Source organism: Eleginops maclovinus, chromosome 5, assembly GCF_036324505.1.
Source record: "Eleginops maclovinus isolate JMC-PN-2008 ecotype Puerto Natales chromosome 5, JC_Emac_rtc_rv5, whole genome shotgun sequence".
Lineage (NCBI taxonomy): Eukaryota > Metazoa > Chordata > Actinopteri > Perciformes > Eleginopidae > Eleginops > Eleginops maclovinus.
This window is the reverse complement of record NC_086353.1, coordinates 17,193,134-17,212,264: the sequence shown is the minus strand read 5'-3', so window position 1 is coordinate 17,212,264 and position 19,131 is coordinate 17,193,134. Positions and strand designations below refer to the sequence as shown.

General features: G+C 40.2%; 1 protein-coding gene across 1 annotated transcript; it reads right to left on the bottom strand.

Annotated features, from left to right (window-relative positions):
- Positions 1-10,731: 10,731 nt before the first annotated feature.
- LOC134864447 (E3 SUMO-protein ligase KIAA1586-like) lies at positions 10,732-12,804 on the bottom strand. The gene has a single exon (XM_063883412.1). The coding sequence runs from the start codon at positions 12,802-12,804 to the stop codon at positions 10,732-10,734; it is 2,073 nt and encodes a 690-aa protein (XP_063739482.1).
- Between the last annotated feature and the right edge of the window lie 6,327 nt (positions 12,805-19,131).

Genomic DNA, 19,131 nt, shown 5'->3' with positions numbered 1-19,131 from the left:
CACTGTGACTGAATGTGAAACTACATTAAACTGAAAAGGAACACAAGGTCATTTCATATGTGAAAAATTATGTGTGTGTCTGCCATGTGATACGGATCAGCTCCAAAATATAATTTTCCTGGCCAATGCAACAGCCTTCCACCAAGTTTCATGAATATTGCGCCAGTTCAGTAATCCTTCTGAGAAAAAGACAAAACGAAACGAAATCCTAACCTTCTAAAATGAGGTTATTTGATAGTCATACTCAAAGAAAGGCTAATCTTGCCCAGGAAAATCTTTAAAATAATAAAATCAAGAAAAGAAACTGATCATGAATAAAAGTAAATGAGAATGAAGTCTTTCATTTAGTAGTCTTTTGTATGTGAAATCTTAAAGCTGGAAACATAATGTGCAAATACACAAAACATCTCTGAATACTCCTCACTCAGAAAGAAACGTATAAGACGACGGCTCCTCCCTTCCCTGATGTATGTTGGGTGCATGTTGATTTAGCCTTAACTCCACCATGCATCATGTCAACCATAACCAGGGAACATCATGTAAACCTGTGGCACTGACCCCCGCCGCTGCTTTTATGGATGGCCCTGACCACGAGTAAGAAAACAGAGGAGTGTTTGTTTTGACGGACATTATTAGCAAGAAGGGTCAGCCACTGTAAAGTTTGACCACTGAAATACAAATAAAGAAAAAGGAAAAGTGTAAAAATGGATGAAATACCATGTCACCATGTGGGAAAAATGATGTTAATGTTTGTTTGTCAAAAAAGTCAGGCAAAAGAAAGGAAAGACAGATAACCATACCAAATGGAACACTTAATTTAAATGTTGGCCGTCTTTTAACAAGCCGAACAACCTTTCATTTGTCTGAGACTGAACAGAATAAATGGTAGCAGGACCTACAACATCTTTACTCTTTATAATGGATGTTCACTTGACATTAAGCCATTAATTAAAAGCATGCATTTTCCCATCTGTTTCTAGTAGAACTATAGATAGACATTGTTAAGATGCCATGTGACATTTTCGCTCCAATTGTTTGTAGCTTCTGAATCTCTCTCATCGCCAACTCAACCTCTGATCAAACACATCATCAACTGCAGTCTCTGGGAAATGTTCTCTTTCTCCTCTTTTTTCCCTGTGTGTATTATACTTGGTCTCTTGAATAGTATGTCCTACATCAGTTAGAATTCTGAAAGTAAAATACACAAAGAGAAATAAATTCACTTTGTAGAGCAACAGAGGAATGTTTCGTTGTTTTGGGAAACAGGCTTTTTCGCAGGAGGAGCACGAGGAAGAGTTGCCTGAGCACTTTTCTTTGCTTGCTGAGCTGCCACTCTGCCCTTGGTAAAACCCTTCAAACATTTTTTTGTATTTTATATTTGACCTGGTTGATATGGATATTTGCACTGTGTTTAATTACACTGACATTGTCTGTCTTTCAAATGTTATTAAGCTTTTAAATGTACAATGCAGATGAGGGTGAATAAAACAGGGAATCCAGGGATGGGTTGTACAGGAATATTTGGTTAAAAAAATTGAATGAAATTTTAAAAATGATAAAAGTCATACATTAACAAGACAAAATACTTTAATATTTCTGAGATTACAAAAAGTCAAACTTCTGTGGGGGAAAAAATCTGAAATTCTGTAAGATCAAAGTCACAAATTTAAAAGAAAGAAATCCAAAATCCTCAGACTGTCATTCCTTTAAAAATGAACAAAGATGCCTGAATAAAATAAGGACTTTTTGTTTTAGACAGTTTTCCCTTGACAGAAAACAGAACTGAAGAGCTGATGTCGTCTCACTGAAAAAAAGACCCTGTCCTTAGATAACATGGGAGATGAATGTGGGAGGCAAATGGAGGAGTGGTGGGGGAAAGGTGGTGAGTTTATTGGGGTCTCCTCTAATCTGTGAGACAGGAAGAGTGAATGTGGGGTTGGGTTTGAAGAGGAGAGATGAGTTAGGGAGCTTCCGAACCACTGCAGCGTTTTATTGGTCAGTCGTAAACCTGTGATGATCCCGGGTCTGACAGATTACCCATAAACTCCCATTTAAGAGCGTCCGGGAATGCTTAGAACCGAGACTGAAGCTAGGTAGGTAAAAAGACACTGTCAGTTTAGGAGACCCCCGCCCCTCTTTAAAACTGACAGGCTTTTAGCTGTCTTGCAGGACAGAGAGGATATTTTTTCCTGTTGATCCGAACAGGGAATTCCAGGCCTTGGTGAACCAGAACAAGTGGGATCAACGCTTCTCTGGTGTCGACCCAATGATCTGGAGAGGAGGAGGTGAGGTGGGGGTGTCAGGATGGAGTCAGGAAGAGAGAGGGGAAGAGGCTCTGTGTGTTTACCTCCACACATGGCTGCACCACATTGTCGGCTTGTCTGCTAGCCGAGAGTGGTCAAGAAGTCCTGCCAATTAGACACAGTCCAGCGTTCCCATAGTGCGTTGTTTATTTGTGTGGATAAACAAGGCTTGAGACATTTATATTTACATTATTTATGATTTACAAATTAATCTTACTTTTCTTTTTTAAACCACAAGTCAATGTTAGCAGTAAGTAGTAGTGCAAAATCATAAATCCAGTCCTGCTCTGTCATTTTTTTATTGGCTCAAATTCAGAATATTTGAACATCTCGTGAGGAAACAAACTATTTTCACCCCAAGTGTGTTTACATTCACCCCTGTCACCACACAGCACCCAGATGTTGTCTGTTTTTTTTTTCTGTCGCACATTGAACTCCTCTCTTTACCACAAATGAGAAGAGGAAATAATGTTATATCAAAGTGGTCTAAATGGATCTGTTATCTAGATGATCCGTGTGTGATACGGAGTGTAGGCAACTGGCCATTACGAATGTTTTTCAAACATTCAACTCAAGACGCATTTAGCAGACTAATCCACACAGCACTCATTTATCAATCTCTCACTCTCTCACAGAAAACACAGTTTGGTCTTGGAATTTTCCTGTGCTAAAACTCTGCTACTGCTAGCAAGGCGACTTTGTTTCTCATTTAAATGAAGAAACTAGATACACAAAACGTAACAAGCACTTTTCCCCATGTCTCCTTTTTTTCCCAGAAAGAGCACTTACAGGCATTACATTCCTGTTCCATCGATAGGAATCAGAAGCCACTCTTCAGACCAGCCAAGGTCATTAGAGGAGAAAAGGAAGAAAACATTTTTTTAAAGAAAAATTATTTCCACATCCATATTTATTGAGGCTTAAAATAAGTTTACCCTTCAGGGTTTAGTAGCTTTAAGACCGACTGAATAAAGACATTATTAGCCATTTAGCCCTGAACCACAGAGAAAGCTTGCATGCTTCACAACCTTTTTTATGTTCAGAAAGTCACGCTCAAGTTGTTCCTATGAAGTGATGAGTGATGGAGGTTTACCAGGCGCAGTGACGTGTGTGTCAGCAAATGAGTGTGTGCACATGTGTGTTTGAGCATGCAGCCATATGTTGAAGTTAAGGGAGTAACAGATAATACGATAACAGTTTTCTGATTACCAAGACTAGGTACTTGGCTACTACAATCTGTGTGGTAACTGTAACAACAAAAACGTTGAACATTTTGAATCATGTTTGAGTGAAAAAGACATTGTGAGATTATCCTCATTATTCAAATGTTCACAGAAACTTTTCCGAGCATTATTGAACCAACATACCGTATGTTCTGAAAAAAAAAATCAGAAATGATCCATGCGTATCAATGCCAAAAGAAAAGAAAACATCCTTTATTGCTGCTTGCTTTAGTTTCTCTAACTACATCAAATCGTTTTTGCCAATGACCCTATTTTAACACTCAATAATATTGTTTTATAATATAGGAGTGAAACTGACCCTTTCAAACATAAAAAGAATAGCAGGCAACATATCCATGCTAAGATGAACATGCATGTCCCATATTTAAATCTGTATATTTGGCGAGTTACATGTTGTTTGTCATTGTTGTGTTATAAAAACATTATGAGCTGCAGTGTTGTATCCTTCATTGAATTTTTGCTTGGCATCCCTCTTAAAACCAAGGTATAACAGCTCCAGGGGTTATCCTTGTATAAAACATATATCTATTAAGAATAAAAGGACACGAGAGAAACATTTATTCTTCCTGTTTCCAAAAATCTGCTATCTGAAACTGGCGTCACTATTAACTACATAAAAAAAAAAAAAAACACCAATACTATGACGTCCTCTGATAATGATGTTTGTGTTAGTATCGAAGACAACTACGATAGCGACGAAGAGTTTAAAATTCCAAGAGCCACGGGATCGGTTAGTTACAAAACATACAGAGGGAACACCATGTACGGTCCTGTAAGCCTCGATCAATTCCTCATTTCCTCTAACCTCTGACCCCTGACCCCCACCGTGTGGTCATCAACTCTTTTAACTAAAACAGCTTTTAGCCCCACGGACACTCTGGGGCCAACAGGGAAATTTGCAGTTCCTATGAGGTCGGAGGTCAAGTTTAGCCCCCTTAATGGAAAACTCTCCTGCGACCTGCTGATCAGGACTACACACCTCTGAGCCAATCACAATGTCCTGTCCCCCCCCCCACTGAAACTCTATTAATTTCAACTTAATGTGCATTTGGGAGCAGCAAATGGAGCAAAGCTGCTCAGGATGATGATGTAATAAAGTATATCACTATGAAGCGAAAAGGTGCTCATGGGAGTGTGTAAGATGTACTGGGGAGTTTTTTTTCTAATTAATTCATACCATACAAAGCACTTTAAGGTGCATATTTGGTCTGTTAGCTCATACAAAGCAGCTAAATAAACCTGCCTGTTGTTATTGTGTTTTCCTCCCATGTATTTACTTTATATTACACTAAACAGCTCAGGTTCAGTTTGTCCCTGTGTTCCCTGCTCTAAAGCTTCTTATATAAAGAACAATGAACATCTTATTGCAAAAATATTAAGTCTTTGTGGAAACTCAGAGGGTGGTATTCCTAAACAAAGATGAGCCAACATGCATTCAGCGCCAGGCTTAAGCGCAGGATTACATTTCAATATAGGTAGAAACAAGTGAGTATCAGCCAAATACCTGACACACTTCCTCATGTGAATGTGTTTATTTGCTTTTCCGAATACAAAAAATCTATCAACTCACTTTAAATTATCATTCTCTGCGGAAACAGATTAATTTCATTGTTGATAAAGAAGCCTGCCAGAACATGATTAAATTAAACCCAGGGCCAAGTCTCCCCCCTAAAGCTACCAAATGCAATTTAAGTTAAAGCTGAAATTAATTTAAACTAAGCAGAAAAACGTGCCAAAAACAACTATTTACAAAGCATGGAAAACATTTAATTCAGAAGTAACTGTATGCAAACCATCTCTATCATTGAATGTTTCAGTAACATAATGAGAGACTAAGAAAGATGTGAGAACAGGGACAGATGTTCCCGTTAGACCGCTCCGTGACCTGGTGATGGATAATGAATGAAGCACGTCCATCCACTGAGGAACGATTCATCAGCTGTCAGAATAAAATGCCTCTGACTTCTATCTGAACAGCAGCCAGGTATGAGTGCACGCCACCCAACATCATTGTCTGCCATGTGTGTGGTTCGTATGTGTCTGGTATTTGTGTGTCTGTGTGTGTGTGTGAGAATTATATACATTATCCCATATGGAAGCCATTGAGACACAAGAACCTGTTTCTCTTTACGAGGCAACCATTCCATTTACAATGATTTATAGCCTCTGATCGTTGTCAGATATGGTTTTGCTTCTTTTCTTTTGTCCTGGACAAAAAAACAAATGTACAGAGATGTGTAGTAACGTTTGAGGAATGGCAGCTTGGGCATAATGCTGCCATTAAGTTGTTTAGAGCTCTGATTATAGGTTTTATTGGCTGAACGGAAACATCCTGAAACTCATTTACATAAAGAATCTTGACCTTGACTGCACCATAACCAGAAGATAAACCCAGTGGGTTTGAAGGAGGAAATCAGAGACTTAGGTAGTTGAATGTTTACAGCAAATGAATACTTAATATTGAAATTTAAACACCACACCAGCATTAAAACATTTCAACCTTTAAAACCAGATATCTAAATGTATTGTTCTGAATTATATCTCTTTGATTAAATTAAGACAGTGCTTGATTTGTAATTTTTAAGGCTGAATTATTTTTGATGATATCAGATTCAAAAATTCAACTTTTAGAATAAAAGGTAAATATAGATTCAGGTTGCAGATTAAAAAATATAAGTTAAAAAATATATTTTGAGACTTTTCAACTTTTAGTTTTTCCAATCTGAATTTGACTTATCTACTTTGACTACAACATTTCACATACATTTTTTTTAAAGTAAAACGGCGCTATAAAAAGAGTGATTTTTATATTTAGTATTCAGTGGCTTGTGTCTATTATTAGCCTCCTTTTTGTTCTAGAGCCATGCATCTTTTGCTTCTCTTCATCTAGTTGGCTGCTCTACAGGCAGAACTAGCACACCTGCGTGCAATGTCGTCAGGCGCCTCCTGCTGGGAGCACACCTGTGGAGGGTCCTCATCAGGAGTTTATATAGGTTCATGAAGGTCTGAGTTGCTGTAGAGTACAAACAGCCCCTGTATGAGCACTTGAAGCCGTGTCACACTCTTGAATGCAAATGTACAGATGTTCCACCAAATTAGAAAAACAAAACTGAACAAAAAATAAACCCCTTACAAGACACAGTCAGATTTTTCTCACTCGAGGAAGTGTTTTATATTTATTTCCTCAGGCAATAATAACCATAACATAGTCATCATCACCTCCACAAAACTGCACTTCCTGAAGTTCAGCCACTCTTAAAACAGTGTCTGCTCTTTGATACATATGATCTGTGGGGTAGATCCACATTAACCACACACCAACATAAGATTATAATCTGTGAGTTTCACATTAGTCGGAGCAGTGACTGTAAACTAAATGATTCAGAGCCTTAACACTCGCTCTACAGTTCAGATCTGTGTATTTACTCTGGGTAGATGGAGAGCTCCACCTCAGCTGGTTGTCGTCTGTCTGATTTAAATCGGATCTTGTCAGCCACAGAGTGCTGTGTTGTGGGGAAGGCTGCTCCCCTCTATAATGCTTGTGGTCCAGTGTTTATGGTTTTTGGCACTCGCCTCCCTCTTACTCAACTGCAGATTTGATTCTGTCCAGTTTGTTATGGTCTGGATGGGGTTTTTTCTGCTGCAAAGCAGGTGCAGAGGCTTTCTAAACAGCTAATTCCAATGTTAAAAAGTGAACCAACACTGTGATGCTGGAAGTAATGGCTTCTTGCCAAACCCTACCTGAAAATAAGACAAATAAGTCTTGTGGTTTATTGTGGGAATAATAGTCATATCCAAATAATGACATTCAGTGCCATAAAAGGGATACTGCAACATCATAAGAAGCAAATATTCTGTAACAGCTAACATGGCTGTGAACAGTGTAAACTCTGTTTGCTTTCAAAACCATCTCATTTTGTTTCGATATAATTTCATTTTGTCTAGGTTTTAAAAATGTCTAGGTTCAGGAGAAACACAAATGAACAGACATTTTCTCAGAAGAGTAACAGATCACTCAACATTAAATGTGCACAACACATTTGACCAAATGTGTCTAAAGGAGAGTAGATATAGGCCAAACTGTTGAGAAAATATGCCAATGTTGATGGGACTATTGCAATATTTAACAAAAAATAAAGATATACAAGGGACTTCTTAAAACCAGAATTGTTAATAGCCAGCTGCTGAGCATTTGGGCGGTACTCAAGAGGACATACTGCGGAAAGAGAACCTGCCCCAGACAGTTATTTATCAAAAGTAGAAACATCATGACACTGTATCCCGAAGTTAAAGAGGAGGTCTCTGGGTAATGTGCACTCAAAAGAGGACTGGTTTTTGAAAGGAGCAACAAAAGGAAACCAAGCAACCTCAAAATTAAATCTCAACTTACAAGGAGTTGGAGCATAGTGTCTAAAGTGTACATTACAAACACGGAAAAAGAACGAGATGGAAACCAACTGGCCCCCAAGAGTAACCTTCCTCCAAAGCTGGGTCCGCAGGGTCCTCATTAGGAGTGTAAAAATGTTTATCGACTCAATCAAATTAATACTTCTGGACCACTGTTCTCCACTGAATGTTTTATTTAATCACTGCAGTCATGAAGGCTCTTCTGGGTGTGTTTGTATTGAAGTTCATATTGTTTCAGTTGGAATATGCGGAAGTAATTCACCCTATGTGTTAGCGTGACAGCTAGATTTGTGTGTGAGCCTGCATGTGTGGATGTAGATTTGGGTATGGTAGTAGGATCCTGTGTGTGTGGCCTGTTTTCAGAAGAATGAGGTAGGCAGGGCAAATACTGGGGCAAGTTTATGTAGTATAGTTAACACTGCAGGAAACTTAAGCATGGCAATAAGAGAAGCAAAGTGGCTTATTTCAAAGTCTGAACCAATTTCTCACTTTTAGCCTCAGCAATTATTTTAGTAATGTATAATCCTGTGACGCAAATTTAAAAGGCAAAAAGCTTATCATTGCAACTTTATATGTTCACAGGTCTAAAGAACAAAAGTGAGGAATAGAGAGCATAGCAAAAAGACATCTTATCTAAAGCTTCACCCTGACCCCCTCCAAGGCATCCTCAGAGGCCACACACTATTCTCACGGGTCCTCCTTCTATCAAAGCATCCATTGTCTGTCTGTGTAAGTATGACTGTTTTGCCACGCTAATGATGTACATACTGACATCAGGTAAATGGAAACTAATCTACCCTCACACCCTCATATTCCTGTCCTGCAGGCTCCACGTGCAATCAATCTGCATCGCAGTGCTTTGACGTATCTACAGGTACACGAAACCTAGTTAGCAAGCTAGCAAAGAGTTTGAAGGACTAAGCTAAAAGTAATGGATTAATAGTTTAAATACTTAGCACATAGTAAGCTAAAAGTAATCAAACTGTTTAAATAGTTAGCTAAAAGTAATAAAAACGTACATATATTAAGTTAAGAGTTATGGGTATGCTACGTAGGCTAAGTGTCAATCTTCTACCATTGATAGGAACACAAATGCAAACGTCCCTGGGTTGTTCTATCTTTGTTTGATTCTCTATCTGTCTTAGAGTGTGTGTGTGTGTGTGTGTGTGTGTGTGTGTGTGTGTGTGTGTGTGTGTGTGTGTGTGTGTGTGTGTGTTCTGGTCCTGCTGCTTACCTGGATCCTTCACAACTGCATTCAATTGGCACATCCCCTCTCCAGCACATTGTCCCTGGCTTTTATCTTACTCTGTTGTTCCTGCCATTGTCAGAGCAACTTCTCTGTCTCACTATGCTTTTCGATATAATCTTTAGTCTCCTCATGTTTGCCACTTGATTTAACTACCGCTTTAAGGAAGAGGGATTGCACTTATAAAAGAACGTTTCATCTCACAAGAGCTAAGGTTATCCAAGGTGTGGACTGGCATCAACCAGCTGCTTGTTTAAGCGTCTCCAACAGGCCTAATGAAGTGCAGCACTGCACACCATGCAGTCTAATAGTACATGTACAACTGAATAACATATCATTGCAACCCATGTCATTGTGGTCAAATTAACGGAGTAATTAATCATTTCAAATTGCGCGTCAGGAAATCCCTGAAAACGCTCTTCTTTGAGACCCTTGTGGGCGGAGCTCCGTCGTGATGTCAAAAGTGTAACCACAAGTTTGGCGTCCATTGTTGCCGGTGTGTTTCGTCGTGTTTTGCTTTGTCAATTCTAGGCTAAAATGACCAAAATCGCGAGTGGGAAGCGATGCATTGCGGCCTTCTGCAGCTAATATGAATATAATACACGTGTCTAATCTATACACATTATCATAAGTGCTTTGTAGACCATGCATCCCAGTGATGCACTCCTCATACTCTCTGACTTTGTACTATGAACTGTGAAACAGTAGGGCCGGGGCAGCTTTTTAATGGATCTCTTGTGTGTAGTGTGGCAGTGGCCACCTGTAATGTTGGTCATTGACATTATTATTATTATTTGTTAATAAATGGACTCCTTTCAGTTTCACGATGCGAATGGCACGATTGTCTACTGGTTGTGCATTATCATGGGTCCCAAAGGGTAACAACTTAGCAATACGTATTTGATTGGCAGTGTGCGAACTATACCACGGTGTCCGGGGGAGCCGGATTTTTATTTTTATTTTTTATTTTTAGGGGGGGGGGGGGATTCTGATCTGTGACATAGGCCTATTAAATAGAAAATCCGTTGCACACGGGGTGCCAAAGGTCTACATTTACATGAAACAGAAACAGATTTACCGAGCATGTATGGGCTACGCAAACTTCAATCAACTTGATAATAAATAATCCACGGACCACCAATGTAACGTTTGACTGTTTAATTAGCCTAAGTCAATTTAAAATAACTAAAAATACATAGGCTACATTTCACATGTCATGGGCTTTAGCCTATAGCCGAACACACGCGATAGGTGTGGCAGCGCAGCACCAACCATGAACATATATTAATATTAACAATACAACAATACGCAACGATGCACATAGAGGGAGAGAGCAGACAGATGACAAGACGCTGCATGGTGGAAGAGATGCTGATGGTCCTTGGAGCCACTTGCGAGAGAGAGAGAGAGAGAGAGAGAGAGAGAGAGAGAGAGAGAGAGAGAGAGAGAGAGAGAGAGAGAGATATTAGACGCTGCATGGTATTTTTGGCATTTTTTTCAACACAGCAAAATTCAGTTAAGCGGGTCTTACCTAACACAAAAGCGACCACAGCGGTCTGGGCTCAGTTGCTTTTGCTCTAGGTCCACTAGCCCATGATGTGGACAGACGATGACCCGACTTCAGCCAAGATGTGATGAAGGGCGTTGGATCGAATCTCTCCAGTGGAGGTCCATTAAGGTCCACGAAAAGTAGTGAGGAGGTGCTGGCTTCACGCAGTCTATTGCGAGTCTTACTGTCCGTGTCATTCATAGCTGAAAAGCCCCTCTCGCACTCCGATGAAGTGGGCAGGTAAGTTCTGCTTGCAATGGACAGTTTCTCCAGCGTTTTGCCTGGTGCAGGTGCAGCATCTTGTAACTTCCAGTCGCGAAGCTCCTGTACTGCTTCACTAGCAGATTCACCGAGTTCTTTCGCAAGGGCCCGTATTTCTTTTTCCCCATACATTATAAGTGCGTTGCGGTCCTGTGGCCAAAAGCGCTTGTTGAGGGGTTTGAGCATATTGACAAGATCTGACTCTGGCATTCGCTTCTTAAGATTGTCGATCACAGACTGATAGAACTGACCCCTTTTAATTTTGCCGCTGCACTCCACTAGCTCCACACCTTTGAACAGTCTTTGTGTTATGCGGTCCTCGGCCTTCTGTGCTGATTTACCTCCACACTCTTTCAAAGCAGAAAGTACATCGATGCACTGCTGAATCTGACAATTCGCGCTCACTATGTCGATGTCTCTTTGCTGCAACCTTAGTGACAGGGCCTGAAGCTCACGAAGCATGTCTTTCATGCAAGCCAGATCGGCTACAAATCCAGCGTTTGAGAGTTGTTTATGGAGCCCTAGGAATTTCTTCCTTTCCGTGTCATTACGAGATGGATCCTCACTTGCGATTTTGAAGTGTCTTGCTAAAGCAGGGTAGTTGTTCCAGACGGCCTTAACAGTTCTAAAACTGCTTGACACCCACCTGATGGTAAAAATCTGCCCGATTTTTAAAAGCTGCATATTCAACTCCGCTGCTGCCTCCTCCAGGAGTCTCGCATTCTTTGCGGACTGATTGTACAAACTGTACAACTTTGAAACAAAAATTTCGAAGTGGTTACATCCAGCAACAAGTTTAAGAGAGTCATGGACTGCCAATTCTAGCCGGTGACAAAAACAATGTATAGACTGGATTTTGGGGAAGTCCTGTTTTAGGCGAGCAATGACCCCACTGTTTTTGCCAGTGAGGACAGACGCGCCGTCAGTGGCTATGCTGATGAGATTGTTAGACAAAAACTCGTCATCAAAACCTGCAACACGTAGAGCCTCTCTCAGGCTGTTGTAGATGGACTCGGCGTCTGTGCCCTCGACTAACTCTTTGAGGCCTAAAAACACATTATCCACATCTCCCTTTCCTGTCACGTCACATCTCACATATACAATCATATATGCACGTCCGTGCACAGTGCTCTCATCAATAGTGATGCTTATTTTTGACTGGGCCTTTTTAACATTACATACAAACTTTTTCTGCATTTCGAGTGCAATGTGGCCAATAATCTCAGCACAGGATTTGTCGGATCTGTGTACAGCGCCTACCTTTGCCCCATTGATCTCTTGAAGCTGCATGACAGGTGGGAGTTTTTTAAATGCCATCCTTTCCTTTGCTATCATATACGCAGATCGGAAAGCATTGGACGTTTCCTCCAGCAACTTTCCGTTGATTGCGAGAATCTGGTTCGGCAGTATTGCTTGTTTTCTTGTTTCTGCCAGTTCAACTGCCCTGTTGTGCGCCACACTATCCCGATGCTTGTAGATTTTCTTACGCAAGTTGTTCTTAGTTTTACTGGATACGTCCCCGTTCATCCATTCTTCTGATAAGTGCACTCCACCTTTATCAGTACTGAGGAGAAAGCTTTTAGCATCCCTGCAGAGAGTACAGCCTATGGATCCATCCTTGGAGAATAGCCATGGGAGGCGTGTGATCCACTCACTCCACTGTTGGCTGGTCCAGCCATCCGGCAGCCGCCGGACCACCGCAGCAACTTCACCCCCCCGATCTCGAGCAGCAGGCAGGGAGGAAGAGGAAGCACAAGTGGGGTGGTCATCAGCAACATCATCATCTTCTTCCATATCTCCTTCGACCTCTACTATGGTAATTGTAGTCATCACGTTAGAAGCCTCTTCTCTTGGCTCATCTTCTTGTGTCTCTTCAGCACACAAGTTATCTTTAACTGTCAAGTTAGCACTAGCAGCACTGACATTAGCTCCCTCCTCTCTCGGTACTGTTGTAACAGCAGTCACAAAGGATGTGCTTCCACCAGCTACATTCGTTTGGTCTTCTTTATCAAGTTGTTTGGCAGTCTTTTTAAAGAAATTGCCCAGTGTAAGTTGTTGTTTTTTTCTTTTCAACATACTGTCAGCAGCAGCAACAATACCTTGTAAACATGTAGTGCTACAGTAGATAAACGATCACGTGAGTGAATTGGTAGTGGGCGGAGCTGCAAACAGCGGCAAGCAGGCGACACTTTTTTCATGAATCATAAACTCTAAATTGATAGTTTTCACGTGACGTCAGAATGCACGTTGGAGTGCAAGAAAAGCTTTCCACAGCTGTCAGCCACTGGAATCAACGAACCGATTACCTTTCATTCAAAATCACTTAATATCTCTTTGCTTAACATTGTCTGAATAAGGTAGTACAATGCAAGACAGTTGTTGCTCGGTTGATTGTTCAAATCGGCTAAGAGACAAGTCCGGACGATGTTTTTATCGCATAGGCTACCAGCAGATAAAGAAAACTCAGACGATGCTCCTACCCCAGAAAAGCTTCCAAAGTCAAAACAACCCTCAAAGTATGTGTCTTTGCAGTGATCGTTTTATCAAATGGTAAGTTCACCTTATGTAATTAAAATACTTAAACCACCGTCACCGTGTTATGAATCGTGTAGTTTCATAGACTGGCTGAATATCGCAAATTGCGGGTGAGAGTTATCTAGCTCAGAGGATGCTATGCTTTCCCAGGATAACAGTAGGCTAACCTAGTTCAGCCTACACTTTACCAGTTAGCTGCTGAAGCTTGTTTTGAGACAGAGGGCTGATTTGTAAGAAAATAATTATTTGCAAATTCAACTATTCACGTGTATACTTTGAGGGCTGCCAAACTTTGATGGCATCTCCGAAGGCAGGGGTCACGTCTTATTGACTGTAACCACAACCTGGTTTTTTTTCTGCTGCTGATATGCCTAGTCCTGGCTTGTCTCCTCGCCGATTTGAACAACCAACCGAACAACAACTGTCTTGCATTGTATTACTCAGTCAGAACACATTAAGGTAGAGATATTCATTGATTTTGAATGAAAGGTAATCGGTGATCCTAGGTAAATTCCGGTGGTAGAACTAGACAGCTATCGAATGCCTTTCTTGCCCGCCAACTGGGCATTTTGACGTCATACAGCCTGACAACTATGAATAGAATTTTATTTCACTTATTTTACACCTTTGAAAAAAACATTACCCAAAATGGCATTTATTTGGTCATCATATCAATATTTTAGAGAGCTCCCCTAAAATTTCGCAAACCATGTTCCCAGGGGAGCTCATGTCACCACTAGGGGAGCTATAGCTCCCCCTGCTCCCCTCCAGTTCGCACCCTGTTGATTGGTTTAAATAACGTTTCTACACACAATGCTGTTTGGGCGCTGTATGTCTCCCCGGGCAGGCTGCAGTGCTTAGGACTCTGACGCTATATGACGCCCAGCACTGTAAAAAAAAATGTGTTGACTCAACTTAAAAATAGGTGTAACCTGGTTGCCTTCAAATTTGAAGTTGTATGGAATTGAAGCATGAAGTTGGTACAAAAAGGCAACCAGTTCGCTCAGCTAAAGGTTGCAAGTTCGGTGAACTAATGACAGGTCAGGTGAACTGATGTTTGTTTTCCAGACAACTTCCACTTATGCGTTGTATGAACAAATGGTCTTGTGGACTGGACTCCAATCTCAATCAATCCAACTTCTAATTGTGTGTTGTATGGACAAATTCTCTTGTGGACCCGACTGTAATCTCGATCAGTCCAACTTCTAATCGTGTGTTGTATTAACAAATGGTTATGTGGACTCCACTGTAATCTACATCAGTCCAACTTCTAATTAGGCATTGTCTTAACAAGTGGTTATGTGGACTCCACTGTAGTCTACATCAGTCCAACATGTTTATACAGTCAGCTTGACTCAAGTTTTGCATTTATCCAGACTTCAATCTGTTAGCTCTATGAGCATATCAAGTAAGTTACCTTGGTTGCCTTCAAAATTGAAGTTCTTCCAACTTCTTTTTAGGCGTTACCTTGGTTGCCTTCAAAATTGAAGTTCTTCCAACTTCTTTTTAGGTGTACAGTGTAAAATTACATAAGACTCACTCATATGAGATGAATAACAACCAACATTTATTTCACACTTTTACTGTAAACTTTCACTGTACAAGACACTTGGTTGTGTAGGACAAACAGTGGCAAAAATAAAACATATTTTCTGAAAACAATATACCATAAAGGTGCTGAAGATACACTAGCAATTCTTAAATATAGCGCATGTACAGTACTATACATGTCTACAAGAGGCAATAAAACAGTAATTTCTTAAGCCACGTCTGCATCAGCGTTTGCCGACCAATCAAAAGATTAAGTGCATGTACAGTATATCTACAAAAGGTGATCAAAACAACATGGCAACCTCCAAAGCCATTTGAACCAGTTGCGACCCTCATCTCTCAAACACAAAAGTATCTTTGGCATTAGTGGGTAAAGGTGATGACTTTTTTAGCAATGCTTTTGAGAAACAATACTGCAAAATGTTATTTGGGCGGTTTATCAATACAGGACCTTGATAAGGAGAACTTGAATCAGCAGTGGACAATCATGTTGCCAGGCAACATTGCTCAAAAAGTTGACCAGTGCATCATCACTTGGGGTATGACAAAACATTTAACACAAGTCACTGTTACTGTTTGTGCATGACTGATCAGAGTTCGCCTGTCTCTCTACATCTATCTGAGTGTCTGGCCGTCAGTCCATCTGTGAGTGTGTCTGAGTGTCTCTAGTCTAGTGTAGTGTGTGTGTGTGTGTGTGTGTGTGTGTGTGTGTGTAAGCCAACATGTTTAAGTCAGTCGCAATTAAGCATAAGTTGGTAGTCACATCTATCTGAGACATTAAAAGAAAACAAAAACGTAAGCCTCACTATTACTGCTGCTGTGTTCACGTCTGTCAACGTCTGCCAACCAGTGTGAGTGATGTCAGTATATCTTTTGGTTCACTTACCCAAACTACCATACACATCCAGTTTATGTACAAAATACACATCTACAAGGGCCAGAAAAACCAACATAGAAAATTCCAGTCATTTGAACAGAGTTGCTACCCTCACCTTTCAAACTTAAAAGTATAAGCAACTAAACCACTTAAAGGAGAGAAAACGGCATACAACTGAGAACATACAACTCCACTCAAAGATGCGTGTGCAATCACAAGTGTGTGGACATGAGCCTGTTCCGGACACCATTAACTCTTGAGGAGCAAGACTCTGCGCCAATCTTCATTACCACCTTTTGTATGATCTCGAACATGTATCTGAGTCCTTTTGGGTAGTGGATGTTGAGACCATAAAGCAAACCCATCAGCAACGAAAACGCGTGAGGCACATCTTTCAGGTTTCGGAGAATGACATCCTCCTCCAGTGCAAGTGCAACATCGATCACCTCCTTGGGGACAGGGCGCTGTGCATTCTCTGTAAGGATGAGGATTCCCACGTGCATTCCCTTGACAGCTTCACTCTCCTCATTTGGCTGGTGACAGAGCAAAGCAATTGGAATAACATAGCCAATCAGCATTAATTCCTCAAGCAATGGAAATTCAAGATGCATAAGGATATACAAGATGCATTTCAATATATAAATATCTGATGAAAAACAATTGTTAAAGGTGCACTGTGTAGAATGTGACCAGAATGGATACTGCAACTATGCTGCTCTTTGAAACTGTGCTGCATGTTGCCAAATTTAACCTTTTCATGAATATATACTAAATAATAAACCAATATTTACTAGTTTAACCAAAGTACAGTAAGGTTTGCAGCTGAAAATGCCTATTTTTGGAAATTCAAAATGGCGGACCACGGAGAAGATCCCCTTTTTCATGTATGAAAAGTGCAATTTCCCCAGTCATAATGAATACTTAGAATTTGGTGGTGGTGGTAAGTATTCATGAAAAAGGTAACATTTGTGAATGGGCAGCGTAAATTCTGGAAATAAACTACTAAAAATCTTACGCGGTGCACCTTTAAGGAAGAAGGGAATACTAAGTGTGCGAATGTTTTTCCTTGTAAATCTTGTAGGCCTACCTTTGCACCAACCTGCATCAACAAAAGAGTGGTAAGCCTTCGCTACTTTACGTAGCATTTTGAAGTTATACCTAAAACCTTGTCAAAATCAAATGCTTGCCATTTTTCAACTGGTTTTAAGATTTCACTCAGGAGTGTACAATTAATACATTCTATAACTACGGGTCATTGCTTTGGATGAAAAAAAGACTTAAATCAGCAAGTGATAATTCCTCACTTACTTTACAGATTTTGAAGAACTGGCAACTAGCCTACCTTTTGAAAGTGTGGAGTCAACTTGAATTTTGATAGTTTCTATTGAAATACACAAGTCAAATAGCAAATATATTGCAAAAGGAGGGTAGTTTAGGCAACATGTCGGATTAAAAGAGACAATGTTATGTGTTTTAATTTTAGACAGGTGACCACGATTTGTAATACAATGTCTACCTAGTAGGACTTTCTGGATAAACTGTAGAAGAGAAATCAAAACCCAAATAAAAGCCAAAAGGTGCTGCTACAAAGTAATAAATGTAGATCTACTAGGAAAAGAGCTGCTTAACTTACTGTACTTTGGTCAGACCAGTAAATTAGTTTATTTAGCTAATACTCATGGAAAGATCACATTTGGGAATGGGCAGCTACAATGAGCAGCATAGTTGTAATACATACTCTGAATTCAATCCAACATACTTTAAGTTTATTACATACATTTTTCCCTTTTAAAGGCTTCAGTTGCTTTTCATTAATATTTACTAGGTAAAATAAATATGTACTGGTCTGATTAAATTATAGTAGGCTTTGCAGCCAATATGTTTTTACTTATATTTCAAAAAGGCAGGTATGGAGAATAATCCACCTTAAATGACAACACAAGTCTGTTGAATGAACAGAACTGTCTTTATGCTTTTCCACGCGTCACGTTTTTAGAGACGGATTCTGTGTGAATTTACCCTAAGGTAAATCCACGCTAGACGCATGCATAAGGTAAATGCACGTTGCACGCATGCATAAGGTAAATGCAAGTTGCACGCATGCATAAGGTAAACGCACGATGCATGCATGGGGAGCTGTGTTTTCTAACGGCACACTACAGGCGCGCCAAGCACGATGCACGCATGCATGGGGAAATTGTGTTTTCTAACGGCACACCATCCCATAGGAAACAATGCTTTTGCTCGCGTCACGTTTTAAGAGACGGATCCTGCGTGATTTTACCCTTTGCATGCATACTTAACCATGTCAGAAATTCTAAAGAAAACACAATTTGCCCATGCATACGTGCATCGAACAAACTTCATCAGAGGTAGTTACACTCTCGAGAAAATCATGCTGGCCGTCAAAGCTAGCACACGACCTAACCTCAACTTCTCAGAACATGTTAACGTTGCTTGCTACACTTCCTAAACCTATGTCACTCAGCGAACATTGAGAACAGTGCAATCCCTAATAAGGTGTACTCTTTGTTCATACTTTTACCGTTCACATTTCACGATATAGCCATTACATATAGGCCTATGGGTAGTTTTTAAAGTGAGTCTGTCTCATCCTGACCTAGCCGGTCGCTTGCTAGGGTAGTCAACCAACTGGCTATTCGCATAACTTAATTGGCGGCAAGTTCAGAATTTCTCCACATAATTATTATATAGCTAGTAATAGTCTTGTTCATGTAAAACGTGCAATGTTCGTTCTTTTCACTGCTTAGGCCTACTTGTTTTTTTACAAATTACGTCTATGACAAATAAACTCTTGAAATTTTGAATCTTTTCCCGCGATTCATATAGCCAATTCTACTACTAGCTATCACTTAAGATTTTGAAACTAAGAGCTAAGTACCGTATGTTTGAATGGTCAGTTCACAGTATTTCGCTTAGTTAAGACAAAAGTCAATCTTTACTAAAATATCTGACGGTAAAAAAGTTAGGTTTACTTACAGTCGGCTCTCTTCTCATCCGCTTGGTCCTTCAATGAAGAGACGGTTGACGTTGACTAAGTTAGCGTGGTCTGCGCGTGTGCAAGATGACGTAACGTGTTGAACCAGAGGGTGAACTTCAACTTAAATTTGAGATGACAAGAATAACTCAGTTGTGCC